This window comes from Bolinopsis microptera, chromosome 3 (genome assembly GCF_026151205.1).
Source record: "Bolinopsis microptera isolate Bmic1 chromosome 3, MBARI_Bmic_1.0, whole genome shotgun sequence".
Taxonomy (NCBI): Eukaryota; Metazoa; Ctenophora; class Tentaculata; order Lobata; family Bolinopsidae; genus Bolinopsis; species Bolinopsis microptera.
In genome coordinates this window covers 18,870,375-18,888,619 of record NC_087074.1, presented here as the reverse complement: position 1 = coordinate 18,888,619, position 18,245 = coordinate 18,870,375, and the positions used below count along the sequence as shown (strand labels likewise).

Sequence of the window (18,245 nt, the reverse complement as noted above, 5' to 3'; positions counted from 1 at the left end):
CTTTATCATCAATGAACTAGTTATTTTGCCAGCAAGGAGCTAACAGAGTTATAATAATTTTGTTGTGACGAAATTACCCTATTTTTGACCATGTTGCGGTAGTTTAATTGTGACACTGTTAACATATTGCCACCCGATAATGATTTATGTGACTGGTGCGTGGTACTAGCAGTGTTGTTTGATGCATAGTATGTAATATAAGGGGTTTAAGCTGGTATATCATTATTTGTTTAATTTCACACATGTTCAGATATCATCAAGATTATGTGACAAAGTAAACTTGTTTGTGCCTTCTGTGTTTTAATTCCTTACGACTATATGATATAAGAACAATTCCTAGCACTTCCAGGCCATCAAATAAACCTACACTACTCAGCATTGCTTATCAGGGTGCCCTAAACATTCTTCACATGTTTTCTTAAATGTGTGACAGAGTAAACCTGAGTGCACCATCTAACGAAAAAAGTCGTCAAATATGTAGGTAATGGTCATATGTACCCATCTAATCAACTGGACACTCAAAAATTTGGTCAAAAACGGCAGCAAGGGGTCCATATTTACTCCGTCACATGTTTATAGTGTGACAATGTAACCATTTCCGTGCCGGCCGTATTGAAGCGATATCTTATCACCTGATTAAGATATCGTTAAGTGACAAAGTTAGCCTAGAGGATGAAACGATTATCCTAACCATCAAGGGTTTGTGTAATTTCATAGTGTGACAAAGTCAACTACACTGTGCCTTTTAATAGGGTCACTTATATTTACCAATATCCTCAAACTCAAATGAACGTGTCCATATATATCTAATTTGTGTCATTTTTCTGTGAGAATCACTACATTTACCTTAGCTTTTCTGTTTGATAATTTCATAGTCACATACTTAATCTGATAATAACGGCTGATTCAAAATATCTTCTTATTGAAATGTACACATTAATAACGTTTGATTACAATTTTGCCGTAGGTACACGTTCGTTGAGTGACATAATCTTGGCAAAACTATCATTGTTAAGACTTGCGTTTCTTAACTATCATATGTTAAACTATCCCGCACATGCAGGTAAACGTCTACTGAATGAAAATCAAGCAGTAGAGGCAACTCTCATCAGACCAGTTGCAGTCGACACGAGATGGAACAGTTATTACATGATGTTCCAGGCCTTTCAGAATAAAAAATCTGCAACAACAATCACCGCTCAAAATGCAGAGTTATCGTTGTCTGCATCTCAACAGGTCAGTTTACATGCACCTCTTTTGACTCATCTCTCATTTTCTGAGTAGCACTAGTTAACATCAAGTTTAGAGAATCAATGTCTTTGGAATGTAACTGGAACAAATTCTTGTCCTCTGGACCTCCTAATTCCTAGCTCACTTCTCAATGTACAGGCTAAGTATTGATCAACTGCATTTTGCAGATGACTCCTCACGATTGGGATCTTCTGACCAAGGCTATTGCGGTACCGAAGCCATTCTACATCACCACAAAAGCGGCGGAGGGGGACAGGGTTTCTGTTTCGGAGGTCATCCCAAATATAAAGAAACTCGATTACGCTATCAGGAGTCGGAACTCTTAAACCCACGCTGCTTTCCGAAATGGCCAGGTATGAATCATGATCCGTAATTTGTACCATCAATTGTACTTATCTGAACCGGCCTACCTAATTTACCATCTACCTCTTCTTTTCCTCAACAATCAGACCGAGTTGTGCAAGAAATGTGATTTATCATAGCTCATAATAATTACATCACCCACTAAATGCGATATGAGTCATATCGCATTTGCTGGGTGATTACTTTGGTTACTTTGGTGTGCTTCATAGAATCCTCTATCGGGTCATCAGAGTTGCTGACCACCCGGACAGCGAGATCGCTGCCTTTATTCCACTCCAGTCCAGTAACGAGTTTCCATTTCGACAGCTGTATCCTGCCACTAGAGGCTCATCCGGGAATGATTTCACAAATGCTGTAAGCATTTCTTTAAAGTGCAGGGGATCTACGATAGTATGCGATATGCATGTTTGGTGAGATTAAATAATATCGAGCTGTTTTCAATCACACTATCACAATAAGACACAATAGCACGCAAGTCATCCCACATATGTTAAGTCATATCTGGGATATGGGAATTGAAAGTTGAAATGCCGAAAATCGATTAAAAATTCTCGTCGATATGATTAGATCGGGCCATACGTTTGATCATCTATGAAGATTGGAGGTCGCTCTGATAGGAAATGTAAAACCAAGTATGTGATATATGAACTTGCAAGTGACCCATGCAACAACCATGTGGTCAGTATTCATTTTTAACCTCCGGTTTGTGCTACCAAGCATTGATTCAGGCGTTATCGGTCGCCCTGCATGTCGTTTTAAGTTACTTTTCAAATACATCCTAATGTTGGGTTTTTTATAAGCTATTCATATAAAAGAAATATTTTTGGGTACGCAAACAAATCAACAATCATGGATTGCCTGTACAGTATCTTTACGTATCATCTAATGATCTATTGTGACATAATATATTTCAGGAGACTGAAGAAATCTAAAGATAGTGCACCGATCTAAAGAGAATGAGTTAGAAGACCTTCGGAATCTGAAAGTGGAGTCGCTATACTTTGACGGGAGAAAATATGCAGCATTGTGATGAGCTTAGGATCGACATTCGACAACTCGCCACTAAGATCTTGTGGCTGTTACGCCACTTACGTCAACACCGGACGTCACAATGGGATTATAGCCCTCTTGGAGAAAAATGTTGGACGGGAATCGCAAAGATTTATTTGGTGCCTTCACAGGATAGACCTGCCATTAAAAATTTAAGGGGTTCTGAGTCCTGAACTGTCGAGAGAACGAATTGGTCCTCTCAGCCACGCAAGGTGGATTACAATGCAGTCGAGTTAGTTATATCATCAATATTTACTTACCGCTTGATTTGAATATCAAGTATAAGAGCTCAGTTGTTAATGGTGCAGTTAACTTGTTTGAGGAAGTAACATTGGTCAGGAAACACGTTAAGGGTAAAGTTGACAGGGAAATTTGTTTAGAAGTTTAACGAAATAATTCTTATTTTGCACACCCCCATAACATTCTAATTGCCATGTTAGCTGACGATTGTTCTGTTATCAAAAAAGAGGCTATAGAGAAGGTTTCTGAAGTTGTAGTATCAGATGTTTTGTCGTTAAGCTATGTTCTGCCTAAGTTGGATATTAAGGCCACTAAGTATTCCAAGTTGTGTTCTATGAGTAAGCTAGATGGTAGCATATTTATTTTAAAGGGATTGGATTTATTTATGTTTTGTTTTAGAACCATCTACTTCTGCCCTGTCAAAATTGAAAGGGCGTACAGGTTGTCCCGGCAAAAGCCTCCTTAAATTATTAATGGACGATCCTAAAGACCGTAATTTGGTCATGAACACTTCAGAAGAATTGAATGAAATAAAGGATATTGCCCGCTGTAAACAATGTTGAAGGAACCGTTTGTAGCTTTTGCACATTTTACGGTGTGAAGATGTTTTTACCATGGTAAATTCGGTACACGTACTCAAGTTCGACACGCTCTCTAGTTCGTCAGTTACTGTAGTTCGACAAACCCTGAGGTTCGACTCTGAGTCTGTCGAACTAAAGTGCTCTATCTGGACTCAAGTTCGACACGCATTAAAGTTAGACAAGAGAACTTTGACTGTCGGACTACAGTTTTGAAATCTCCAATATCAAGCAACGATCCTTAACGAGCTTGTAATCTATTCGTTTGTGTGTTTTCCACTTGTCTCATGCTGTTCAATTATGTGTTTATATAATTTTATAATCCATATCTATGGACATTTAATTGACCTCATACTCAATTGTTAGTTATTAGAATTGTAGGCTTAACGGAGAAATAAAAGAGTAACGTGGTAACTCTTACTTCGTATTATAGATCTAGATTGTATATTATGCTAGTAAGTATTTAGCTAATTAGTGGAGTTGATGAATCCAGATTTTTGGAACATTTTTGGAACATTTTTGGAACATGTCCCAAAATTGTCCCAAAAGTGTCCCATGCATTTATTTGCCCTAATAAGCTCTAAATAGTGCCAAAAATAATTGTAAATGATGGATATAGGTAAAAACTAGGCCTAAGAGCCATCAGAACTCAAATAATATTACCCAGGTTCATGGAATGAACGAAAATGAACAAAAATGAATATTGTCCTAAAAATGCTCAGAACGGTTTAAAATTGGTCGGAAAGTGTTTATATTGGTCCTAGGACCACTCAAACCAAGTTTGGGAATCACTGCATATCTAGAACCGATGTTACCTATGTTCCAAAATGTTCCAATTTTGGGACAATAATCCTCCTGAGAATCCAGATTTTTGGAACATGGGCACATCGAAGTATTGGCTGTATTTAAGTGCTGGGAAGCCTCAATTCGGTTTTCTAAGATGGATATAGGTAAAGACTAGGCCTAAGAGCCATCAAAACTCAAATAACATTACACAGGTTCATGGAATGAACGAAAATGAACAAAAATGAATATTGTCCTAAAAATGATCAGAACGGTTTAAAATTGGTCGGAAAGTGTTTATATTGGTCCTATGACCACTCAAACCAAGTTTGGGAATCACTGCATGTCTAGAACCGATGTGACCTATGTTCCAAAATGTTCCAATTTTGGGACAATAATCCTCCTGAGAATCCAGATTTTTGGAACATGGGCACATCGAAGTATTGGCTGTATTTAAGTGCTGGGAAGCCTCAATTCGGTTTTCTAGGATGGATATAGGTAAAAACTAGGCCTAAGAGCCATCAAAACTCAAATAACATTACACAGGTTCATGTAATGAACGAAAATGAACAAAAATGAATATTGTCCTAAAAATGCTCAGAACGGTTTAAAATTGGTCGGAAAGTGTTTATATTGGTCCTATGACCACTCAAACCAAGTTTGGGAATCACTGCATGTCTAGAACCGATGTTACCAATGTTCCAAAATGTTCCAATTTTGGGACAATAATCCTTCTGAGAATCCAGATTTTTGGAACATGGGCACATCGAAGTATTGGCTGTATTCTAGTGCTGGGAAGCCTCAATTCGGTTTTCTAAGATGGATATAGGTAAAAACTAAGCCTAAGAGCCATCAAAACTCAAATAACATTACCCAGGTTCATGGAATGAACGAAAATGAACAAAAAATGAATATTGTCCTAAAAATACTCAGAACGGTTTAAAATTGGTCGGAAAGTTTGGGAATCACTTCATGTCTAGACCCGATGTTACCAATGTTGTCACAATAATCCTCCTGAGCATCCAGATTTTTGGAACATGGGGACATCGAAGTGCTGGGAAGCCTCAATTCGGTTTTCTAAGATGGATATAAAAAAACTAGGCCTTATAGAGGAGCCATCAAAAGTCGAATAATATTACCCAAGTTTATGGAATGAACAAAGAACATGAAAATTTTCTTCAAAGCACTCAGAATGGTTAAAAAATGGTGGCAAAGAGTCAATATTTTCGTCCAACAGGGTCTTAAAGTTGCATTCAGAATTATGTACAATTAAACAGAAATTATTTTATTGGGCAAATATTTTTGTTTTAATAATCCTCCAATATTTTGATATAAATGCTTCCCAGCACTTAAATACAGCCAATACTTCGATGTGCCCATGTTCCAAAAATCTGGATTCTCAGGAGGATTATTGTCCCAAAATTGGAACATTTTGGAACATAGGTAACATCGGTTCTAGACATGCAGTGATTCCCAAACTTGGTTTGAGTGGTCGCAGGACCAATATAAACACTTTCCGACCAATTTTAAACCGTTCTGAGCATTTTTAGGACAATATTCATTTTTGTTCATTTTCGTTCATTCCATGAACCTAGACCTGGGTAATGTTATTTGAGTTTTGATGGCTCTTAGGCCTAGTTTTTACCTATATCCATCTTAGAAAACCGAATTGAGGCTTCCCAGCACTTAAATACAGCCAATACTTCGATGTGCCCATGTTCCAAAAATCTGGATTCTCAGGAGGATTATTGTCCCAAAATTGGAACATTTTGGAACATAGGTAACATCGGTTCTAGACATGCAGTGATTCCCAAACTTGGTTTGAGTGGTTGCAGGACCAATATAAACACTTTCCGACCAATTTTAAACCGTTCTGAGCATTTTTAGGACAATGTTCAATTTTGTTCATTTTCGTTCATTACATGAACCTGGGTAATGTTATTTCAGTTTTGATGGCTCTTAGGCCTAGTTTTTACCGAATTGAGGCTTCCCAGCACTTAAATACAGCCAATACTTCGATGTGCCCATGTTCCAAAAATCTGGATTCTCAGGAGGATTATTGTCCCAAAATTGGAACATTTTGGAACATAGGTAACATCGGTTCTAGACATGCAGTGATTCCCAAACTTGGTTTGAGTGGTCCTAGGACCAATGTTAACACTTTCCGACCCATTTTAAACCATTCGGAGCACTTTGAGAAGAATGTTCATTTTCGTTCATTTCTGGTCATTCCATGGGTAATTTTATGCGACTTTTGATGGCTCCTAGGCATAGCTTACGGCTATATCCATCTTAGAAAACCGAACTGAGCCTTCCGAGCACTCAAATACGGCCAATACTGCGATTTACCCATGTTCCAAATTTATGGATTCATCTACTGAATTAGTGATTCACTCCCGGCGCGAGAACAAAGCGCCAGGAAAATAAGACAATTTTTCGCGCGAACTTGTAAATTTACTTACGCCGCGCAGAGGTGTTCCTTCCTGGTGTATCCATATTATCTCTGATATTGGGATACGAAACATGTATCAAGGTTTTGCAGCCGTACAAAACGGTTTTACATGAACCCTAATCCCAAACCTAACCCTAAACATAACCCCGAAGCTATCCATAACCCTTACCACAACCCTAGCATAACCCTAACGGCCTAACCCGAGCCCTAAACAATCAAATTCATGTTTTACTAGCCTGTCACGTGAACAAAACGGTTTTTTGCCCATAACTCTCCAGGGAAGCATTTTTACCCTACGTCATGGGGGTGATTCGGAATCAGCGTCCAAAAATACACCGATGCAGATCAATTTCATACCCAACGGGCCTTTTAACAAGAATTTTCTTAACAAATTTGGGTGAGCGATTTAGTAGGTCGAGCTAGAGAACGGGTTGAAAAAGTCACGTGACAGTCGAGTGTAGAGCGATTAATCATCATCCAACCATGCGTCCTTTAGTTATTTTCGTTGCGCGGCGTAACCATCGTGCGGGTTATCGTCTACCATGTCCAATGTCTACAGCTACGTTGCTATTGTAGGTTTATAACCTACCGTGGCCGTACCAGGATGCACGCCGAGTTGGACTCGTCGACGGTGATCCTAATAATTGGAAAAAATATTTTACGAGTATCACCCGTTAACGTTGCTAAATGCTGCGTTTTTTAGATTTACATGATATTAATGATTAATTGGCGTTCGGAGGTTCGGAATCATTTTGAGCGGGATTTATGTGTTAAATAACAGTTTACAAAAGGTGTGGTGCCAGCATGTCCAGTCACTGTTTGCTGTTACCTGTCCAGTAACTGTTGCCAGTCTAGTGCCATTGCCTATAGCTATAAATCTTTGTCATACGTTGTATGAATCGCCGAGCACGAGTGCGCGGCTCCCCTGTATCGTAGAAACTCTACAGAAAAAGTTTTTAGCCTTTTATTTGATTCAAACTTACGACTTTAATTTCACGAAGCTTTTATTTTATGTTTGGTCCGATTTCACGATTTTAGGAAACTAAAAGCCGCCGTATTTCTCCGAGCGTGCTAAATCACTCTACAGTCGATCTTCGAGATTGTTCTAAAAGGGCCCCCAATGGTTGTAACCAACTTCAATCGATGTATTTTCGGACGCTGATTCCGAATCACCCCCCATGACATAGGGTTAAAATTCTCTCCTGACGAGATATTGGCGAAAAACTTTATCGATCACGTGATATGACCGTATAAGGAAGTTAGTCTAATCTCTTGTTAGGGTTAGGGTTTTAGCATATGTTTTTGTTAAGGATTGGGTTAGGGTTAGGGTTGGGATCAGTTTAGAGGGTTAGGGTTTCGAAAAGTCGTTCAGAACCAGCTAGAGAACGGGTTAAAAAAGTCACGTGACAGTCGAGTGTAGAGTGATTAATCATCATCCGTATTTCTCCGTTAAACTACAGGTTATACTAATTTAGAGTTTTGATTACTACACGTTGTGATGATGTGATGTCATACATTTTACTTTACTTTACTTTAAGAAATCGTCCACATGTACATTTAGGAAACTCGAGAATTCTTCGTTGGGTTGGTACACAACCATTTACTTATCAAGTGGCATCTGAACACAACCGTAAATATAAAGAAGAAGCTCTTCTTTCACTGTTATGTCATAAACCATGCCCTGGCAGCATCATTCAAGCCATATACAGGCTTCTTGAGTCTCCAAACCATGTTACTATCAGTTCTCTTCTCTTTTGTGGGTTTAACCAATATCAGCCTGTCCAAAGGCTTGGACTGCAAAAAGGCAGCACGTACGTCAATGCAAATAGTTTGTATTCAAACATGTTAGCTAGCGTTATGAATGTTCTTGTGACACATTTACCAGCTGAAAGTGATTCAGCTACCTGAAGATTGCACTCCTGGAGTCCGCTCCTACTAAATCGCTCGCCCAAATTTTAAGAAAATTCTTGTGAAAAGGCCCTTTAGGCATGAAAGTGATCTAGATCAGTGTATTTTTGGACGCTGATTCCGAATCACCCCTCATGACGTAGGGTTAAAATGCTTCCCTGGAGAGTTATGGGCTAAAAACCGTTTTGGTCACGTGACAGGCTAGTAAAACGTGAATTCGATTATTTAGGGCTCGGGTTAGGGTTAGGGTTGTGGTTAAGATTATGGATAGCTTCGGGGTTATGGTTAGGGTTAGGGTTGGGATTAGGGTTTATGTAAAACCGTTTTGTACGGCTGCAAAACCAAAAAAACCAAAGTCACGTGAAATTTTTGGGCGAGCGATTTAGTAAGAGCCCCTGGAGTCCTTTTATCACAAGGCGAGCTTTGGTGCATAAACCCTCTGGTTTCTCCTTTTGGTTTATAACCCAACGACTTGTAAACACTTCTTGATTTGGAAAACTTCTTCTATCAACTTCTCTGTAGACGTCGAACTTCTGCCATTGTTGCAATTCCTTTTCCATCGCAATTTTTTCTTCATTGGACTTTGGTCTAGCTATGTTTAACCAAATCTCTTCGTCTCCAATTGCATCAACAAATAATCCTGCATCATCATTTTTAGCAGGCACCTCTTTGGTTCGTTACCATTCAACTAATTCTAGGTCAACAATGAAACGTTCACCTGAACCAGGTATCCAGAAGATCATGGGTAAAAACAGTGGTGAAACCTGTCGTTTCTGTAACAACTTCGATGATTCTCCTGAACACCAGCTTTTGCTATATCTAGAAGTCCAAGATACCAGTCACCTTCAACTGACCTATTATACCTAGTGGTAGTTTTATAGACCACATTTAATTTATTAACTTATTATACTTAGTATTTATTTTTGGTGACTGTATCACCCAGTTTTAACATTTGATAATTGTACAGTTTATTGACGACACATTGACTGAATGTTATTTTATATTCTAATCTATATTCTAGATATTTTATTTATTTTTCAACAGACGACAACTTCCTGTTTTTTTTTCTTCTATATTAGTTACTCATATCTCTTGTACAGACTGTTTTACAAGGACATTGACAGATGATACTCACATTAGGCATTCATTATTGCATATAAATTATTTCACTTGCATTAGGTTTAGAAATTTATTCTCTGGTTAACAGATTTCAAATGTTTAATTAATTTGTAGTATGACAGTAAGGTATATAAGAAGTTATTTAATTTTGCTTGGGCTATTATATTGACTATTGAGGTTTAATGATGATATGGAATTTGAATTTTATATAAATTTACACTATGTGGTTGGGGCATTTTGCATAGTAAATATGGTTACTACTCCTATATATCATATTATTTGATTGGTATTCGATTTCTGATTATTTCCCTAGGAATATGATTATTATATCTCAATTTGGCTTTAGGTAGGGTGCCCCGCTAAAAGAACTGGATTCTTCCAGGAAGCATCCCGTGCACAGAGCTTGGTCTACATATATATATATATTTTTTTTTATTTGAAAATTCAATTAATCATTATATATATAAATCAAGCGTTACATTTCAGCCATGCAAAGTTACAATGACATATTTTGATATACTAAATGATAAATGGTACTGCAATATAAGTTGCTTAATGTTTGGCCGGATGACAACTAATGAGAAAAATAAACTTGATTATATAATAATTAATTCGGCTGAACCAACACATAGCAAGAGCCACATTAACGTTGGAGCCGTCTACCAAATTTGGATGACAAACATTAACAAGAAATCAAACATATCATAAATAATTATAAGGATTTTGTTCATTACAATTCCGTCACAACTAATAAAGAAAAAAGAAAAGGACAAGCAGATAGGAAATTGGACGGACAGAATTGTAACCAACAAAAACAAATTTCTGAGACTCATAAGACTGATGAGCTAATCTGGCCAGACTGTATCGGCAGCCCAGAGGTACTTGATCAGTTTGGCCTTAAAAGTAGAAATCCGCTCTGACTGCCGGATACATACTGGTAGACTATTCCATTTCAGCATAGATCTATGAAAAAAGCTATTTCGGAAGGCATCCGAGCAGGGCACAGTGGTACTCATGTAAGTTGAAGTATCCGACCTATCAATTATTTGAGCATTGTGTCTAGTGTATCGGGTGCCCTCTGGACGGCATAGGACTATATATGTAGGGAGCGAAACTGGAATTATGCTATTCACTATTTTATAGAAGGTCATAAGATCGTTATAAATAAACTTCTGTTTAACAGGGAGAATATTTAGTTTCTTTTGCTCTGTAGCAAGTTTATCGTCATTATAACTGGAGTAAGGTTCACCATTGATCCATTTAATAGCCCTCTTTTGGATAGCAACAAACTGTTGAAGATGAGTTGCAGATTGAGGGGACCATATGACAGAACAATGTTCAAATATAGACCTAATTAACGCTAAATAGAACGATCTTTTCTGCCTTTTATCAGTAGTGAAATGACATGTTCTCTTAAGTAGTCCAAGTCTAGAGGTAGCTTTGGAAACAAGCGCTTTACATTGTGCACCCCAATTAAACCTGGAGTTTATTGCGACTCCTAGATCTGACTGAGAGGGCACAAAGTCAATATCACTTAAATTATTAACCATTCATTCTGTATGTGCACGAAAATTTATTTCAATCAAAACTTAAACAAGAACTAAATGGAACTGAACCATATTCCTATCTAGAAGAAGTTCTGATATCAACAAAAAGCAGCACCTAAAAAGCATTCATTAGGAGAGTAGAATTTCTTTGAAAACAAAATGAATCTCTCCAGGACTTAGCCAACTAGAAAGACTATAAAACAAAGACTCTGCAAACAAAGACTCTGGACCCTGAAATCCACCACCTTTCTGTACTTTCCGAAGTACCAATGTGGCAGGAAACCAGGGCTCATGCTGCCGCTGAGCTAAAGCAGTAGTGGAGATGGCAGCTTCTCTGGGATCTAACACATCCTGAAACAGACCAACACTATGTCCCAACGCACTGGTGTTGGGATGTCTGCCCCCGGGGCCTGCCAGTGGCGTAACAACCGCCCCTGCTAACCCTGCTAGCAGGGGGGCGGCACCTTAGGGGGGGCGGCATTTTCCTGGATTGTAGGTCTGATTTCACGGAAAAAGCGCCTTATTGGTGTACTACCCTGTCGAATTTAGCGTTCGGTCGACGTGAAAAAAATATTTGGGGTACCATTGTTGCTTCAGGGGGCGGCAAAAAGGTGTAGGGGCGGCAAAAAAAGTACCTGACCTTTTTTTTTTTTTTTTTTTAGGGACACAAAATTTTAGGGGCGGAAAAGGGGCGGCAAATTTCAATCAGCAGGGGGGCGCCACAAAGTAACGTTACGCCACTGGGGCCTGCCCGGGTCAATAAAGCAGTCAAGCATCATGTATGTTATGTTGAGCATTCTCAACCAGCAGATGTGGGAACTCCCACAAAAGACCGAAACAGATCTAAAGAAACAGTTAGCAAAATCAGAATATAGACTTGAATTTGTTTATATAATTTATAAAGCGTATGTTATTGCCCACGTTAAGGGGCCTGTCAATAATTAATTAAATTATTAGCTATCTAAGATTTAATAATAATAATAATCACCTAAACTATTGACAACTTTCCATCGTTCACCTGCCAGTCCTTCTTTTTTAATTAGGCTGCATGACACCCATGTGTCGAATTCAAGTGGTAATTCGAAGTATCTTAAGCAGCAGTAAGTCACTTTATACCTCCACTTAGAACTTGATTAGTCATGAACAATAGAATCATCAAAAACCAATACAATAAAACATCTTGATCAATAAATGCCTAGCAGCACCAGACAGCGGCCGTGTACCTTTTTCGACTCCACGGAGTCTCTGATGGACTTTTGTTTACTTTTGTTAATAATTGGACCAACCTTTCTTTCTCGGAATGTATCCTACTGTACTTCATTATAATATTAAGATAAAGCAAATGTGAAGATATTACTACGAAATAGATTTATAAATCAAGAGGCTTGCATATAATGAACATATTGACATGGGTGCAGAGTTGACTCTGTACGGAACCTAGTAGTTTCAGTTCCTTGTTTAACTTGCCGTACAGCAAGGACATCACTACTTTAGCCCGGCGAGGCACATAGCTCACTCTACAACTCCATGTCAAATGTTTCATATATACTAGCCAAGTTCACAAGATATATCCTTGTGTTTGAGAAGCGCTCGCTAGAACTGCCTCCTTTCCCTTCAGTATCCCACAGTCTCTCTTATACCAAATTGTCCATGATATTAACTAACCATGTTGATGGTTTTAGATTTTGTATGTTGTAAGTATTTTAATGTGAAGCGTTTACTCCTCCCCCTCAGCAAGACAGTTAGATTAATGATAATAATTGTCAAATGACGTAGTATATTATATATTATATAACAGTTAATATGTGGATATAAATGGTTAATGTTGTAGAGCAATTTCAAGAGTAGTGGTCCACAGGGGTCTGAAAAAGCTGTACATGCACTTGGGTTCTTATCCTTGTCACTAGTCTCAATTGAATTCAGTTTACACAAAACATGAACATTTAGACGTACACATTGACACGATATTTATTAGAAAGCAAAAAGTATAAAATAATACGTGCGTGCGCGGCTTGGGCCGTGCTGCATAAGAGTTGATGCGTGTAGGGGCTGGAGTACACTTGTTTATAGATTAATGAAATGTTGCATTGTAAATATTTAGAATTGACGATATATTATGATCTAATAGTAAATTTTACAAAGCTGGCTTTGAATTTAGGTAAAATTATAATTTATTTTAAAAAACCACGGATAGTTTTAAATTTACTTTGTCGTATAGCTATAAACAAGTTAATCCTGTTTTCAAGAATGTGCGGCTTTGGCGGCCAGTTATTGATTTATACATAAAATTGAATCTTAAATAGAAATGTGGATATATTAAAATTTAAAACTTTCAAAACGGAGGCTTATAAATCTTACTTATAATTCAGAGAATTCTCTTTGTACGTTTGTACGACCGCCCACGTGCAAATTAGGTAAAAAGCAAAGGTTTCAAAGTAACCATGGTAACGAGGGTTGTTACACGCATGTGCACGTGCAAAGATTGTTAGCTAGAACGGCATTTTTATCGGTTTTGTTGATATTACGTTGTGTTTAGTGCGAGCAACATTTTAATCGGCTGTATCCTCGGTTGCATAGGATATTTTTTGACGCGATTTAAACTTACTAACAGAAAATTACTATTAGCTTCCTCCCTGTGACCACGGGTTTTCTAGTATTATTATATTATGATTGTAAAATAAAGGATACAATTTTAAATTAGTTTCACTAAATTTGTTTCACTTCAATGTTCTTAATGTAGATGACATCTCCTTTTGTCATTTGAGTAGAGATGAGCGTGATCTAAGTCTGGAAGAGATTCCATTGTCCTTTTCTTCATCTATGGAATCCTCAGCATCATAGAATTCCTCTGTGATGACTGGTTCCTTGACTGTTGCTTCTACGATCCTCCTTTACGATGTTACCTTGTACCTGGGGACACCAGCTCAGGTTATAATGTTCATAAATAGAGATTCGGCGTAATGACAGGCTAAGCGCTGCCCAGTAATTATGATGTGGTGACTTTCAAAAATGTCTGTTATCTCAGTGATCTCTATTTGAGACAATAATATGTGAACATAATACTGTCAGATACAAACACGGTCTTAAACGTGTTTGTTTCAAGTCCTCATCCTAAACGGGCAGATGAAAGGGAATTGGAAATTTAGCATATCCATTTTTCACTCATATGCTCAGGTTTAAACATTCAGAGAATCAATTCGTTAGCTGCATCAAGCTCTCAGTGTAATAATATGCCAGACTGTGTTTGTATCTGAGTCTGACAGTATTATGTTCACATATTATTGTCTCAAATAGAGATCACCGAGATAACAGACAAGTTTGAAAGTCACCACATTGTAATTGTAAAGGAGGATCCTGTAAGCCCCATGAATTGGCAGTTTCGCCTGTATTTTGACAATTTTTAGTACTGTCGAGAGTGGATATAGAGGTTAAACGTAAAATATAACGTAATGGACCAAGGCCTGTTTACATCTCGATATTCCCGCTCGGAAAATAATGTGCATTCTAGGGGGTTCACACCCCTAGATTTGGGGAACATCAGGGGAGTCCCGGGGCGTTGAGACTGGGGAGGACGGCGCAGAGGGGGCCGGGGTGTTAAGACTGGGGAGGACGGCGCAGAGGGAGTTTGCACTTAGGTGATTGGTGGCCAGGTGTATGTATATATATACTACTCCGGTTGGTCAATGGTGTCTTGTACCATCCATTGTGAACTCACTGGTAGGTCATTGCAGAAAGATTCAGTCAAAAGAGTGAAATTTGGGTCCAGGAAAGCTGAAATCTGAAACTGTCCCACCGGTAGGACATTTTCATAATTTTCCTTTCACAGAAGCTTTATCCGGATATTCAGCTTCCAGTACGTCGATGGAAACTTGTGTCACTCACACTGACCCCACTGTGTCAAAATACCCAACTTAATTCAAAAGTCAGTGATGAGTACATGTCCTCGCCAGGTTTGTGAGATTATCGGGAGAATCCTAGTTAGGAATTAACAGGATTATTATCGTGATATAATAATTATGTTTGTTTACTTGACATAACTGTCACGGTCATAACGTTTGAGTCAGCCCGATATTTACCCTTCAGTTACAATTGAAATTAATGTGTCCTAGCTTCGTGCCCAACATCCGTGTCCGTTGTAATTTTGTATTTGTCATTTTAATCTGGCTACCTTTAGTAACGTTTTAACTTCACTACAGCTTCCAAATATGCCTGCAAGGAAAAGCACCCGATCTAAGAAGGCTGTGTCTTACGTTTCCACTGACACTAAAGATGATGACGTAGATCATACTACTGCAACTACTTCTAATGATCCTGATTTTACTGCAGAAATAGAAGTGATCTCAGAAACCGATGAAGTTGAGACTGAGAAAGAAAACCTTCCAGCCAAAAAGAGAAAGACAATCCACGATTTCATGAGTCCATCTGCCAAGATCAAACCTATCACAGAATCTTCACCGGTTACCCTAGGAGAGCTCCCACAACCGAACACTGCATCTTCATCACAACTATCTCGGCTTGATGAGCTGCAGAAAGTGATGACTGAACGTGGTAGGAGCAGTTTGGTCGGTAACCAGTGTGACCGGTCTGACGAGTCATTTACTGGCATCTTGTCAAGCATTAAAAATGTTCGTGCTAAAGGTACAAAACTTCGAACTCCTTCATCAGCCAAGACTCCGACGGGAAAAGGTAATTTAAGGCTGATTAGAATTTCAAAAAAGATTTAAAATTCATGTTAGCTGTACCGCTTTGCTTTTTAGTCAATAATTGTGTCATTCTTTAATTATTTCGTATTAATCCCAAACTCTGTAGATTTATTAAGACTCTCTTATCAAATCAGGTGCTAAAGGCAAGATTGACGGTAACACAGTTGAGCAATGGCGGAGACAACTTGGTAACTCTTGCAAAGCTAACATCAGTTTCGAGAAATGGACAATAGCTGCTCGAACACACTTCACCACTGACTTTACTTTGGGAGCATTCCGGGCTCTGATAGTCCCTAACGCCAGCAAGGTCCATCCTGCTGACTTTGATAGTTCAACTCCTGTTGTAACAGCTAGCTCACGTAAACCTGGCGTTATATTTGGGTCTAGTAAATGTAAGGGCGGGAGTAGGTTTGGGTCGTTCAGTGCTGAAGAGGCTGAGTTTATTTTTGTTGCTTCTACTAAACAACTTAGTGTGTGGTGGACTATGGGCTAGATCAGGCCTAGGTGTTTGTCGAACTATAATTTTAACGGTATTTTTAATATTTTACCTGGATATTTTAACTTTATCAATTTTAATACTGAATCCACTGACTGGATAATTTAACAATTTCCGTAGTTACTCTTAGTTACTAATGTTAAAATTTAAAACTTTATAATAAATATGTGCAACTTCGGACTAGTTAAACTCCTAGTATATTACCACTTTACGGGAATAATTTTACCAAAAGAAGGTTCTCTCGAAATGGAATGAAACATTTTCGGTAGGTGCTGCTCAGCTCTCATTCCATCCGTTTCAATGTCATGTAGGTTCAATACAAATTATTTTCATTATTTCGTGTCAATCTAATTAATTTATAAATTCATACAATGTTATTTTAAACAATTAATACAGTGACAAGCATTAGAAATCTGATGTTAGATGATTGTGACGTCAAAACATAAAATTATATGTTCTTCGACTCCCTGGGAATCTCATAGTTTTCATAAGTGATTGGTAAATCTTATGTGTCTGCTATTAGTTGATGAAGCCCAAGAGCTAGATTCTGAAGAATCAGCTGTATCATCGCTACATATTCAGTAATATATTCTGCTCAGTGCTCAGATATCTAGATATGCTTATCAACCATCGGTTTCAACGCTTGTCGCTATACAGCAATATTTTATATATTATGTGCGCCCAGTTTTTATGGGTTATGACTTATGATAACATTTTTAATCTGGGAGGAAGTTTTTAACTTCGCTTATTTAATTTATAACAATTCAACGTAACAATTTTGTAATGGTATACTGCTTATCTTCAACTTATGGTTTATTTTATTTTCAACCCGAATTGAACTGTTAATGCTATTATTTTCCCAACTTCATGAAGTTAAGAAACGAGAGCTGTGACTGTGTTTTTTTCAATTCAGCAATTAATTTAAAGTTTACAAGGGTCACTAATGAACAGGATTTATGATAAATTAATCGATGAGGTTCAGCTGTTGTTTTGGCTTGGCCGTTATTAACTTAACTTGTTAATTTAAAATTGGCTCAGTCTTTCTCGGGCGATCTACATTTGCTCAGTGCTCGTGTATATAATTGGCCAATGCTGTAAGATGTCGCAAGTCACAACAAATTTGCATTGCTTCCGAGAACACGCGCCAGTCAGGTACAAATTTAAACCTCCTTAGCTAAAACCGCCAAAAAAACTTGGACCATATTATTATGTTACAACTTTATAATACAGTCATAAATTTGTCAACAAGAACTTGATTTGACTTGCTACTTTGCTAGCATATTGTAACATCTGCTTGTTGAAACTTGATTTGTTAAATTGATGTAATCACCCGTGATTCTCAGCAGCCCAAATAATTGGAGCCATTTATAGTCACGTTTTGTAATGTTTTTATTGCTTAGCTCATTTATTTGACGTAGGTTAAACTATTGTTTTTAAATATTATGTTTTTAGAATTTAGGTCAATATAAATTTAAGTCTATTTGATTGTGACGCAGGTTGAACTATTACTTTAATATCTTTTTATAATTTGTGTCAATATTTTTCGCACTTATGCTCTATTGACAAGTTAAATTTAATCAACTATTCTTTAAACTGACATAGTTTTACTCTTCTAATTATTGTGGATTATTGGACTCAGAAAATTGATAATATTTCACTTAATTCGATAGATTGCGGGAGGTGATCCATTATCCACACTTTCTTTACAAAACTCATGCAACTCTTAAATACGCATATTATAATAGAGTATATCGC

At 37.8% G+C, this 18,245-nt stretch overlaps 1 protein-coding gene across 1 annotated transcript; it reads left to right on the top strand.

Annotated features, from left to right (window-relative positions):
- Positions 1–15,491: 15,491 nt before the first annotated feature.
- LOC134812514 (uncharacterized) lies at positions 15,492–16,825 on the top strand. The gene is made up of 2 exons (XM_063819984.1): positions 15,492–15,977; positions 16,129–16,825. The coding sequence occupies exons 1-2, from the start codon at positions 15,497–15,499 to the stop codon at positions 16,485–16,487; spliced, it is 840 nt and encodes a 279-aa protein (XP_063676054.1). The 5' UTR covers positions 15,492–15,496; the 3' UTR covers positions 16,488–16,825.
- Positions 16,826–18,245: the final 1,420 nt, after the last annotated feature.

Coding starts and splice junctions, on each gene's coding strand:
- LOC134812514 (XM_063819984.1), top strand. CDS start 15,497: ATGCCTGCAAGGAAAAGCACCCGATCTAAGAAGGCTGTGTCTTACGTT. Junction 15,978..16,128: donor CAAGACTCCGACGGGAAAAG/GTAATTTAAGGC, acceptor TTATCAAATCAG/GTGCTAAAGGCAAGATTGAC.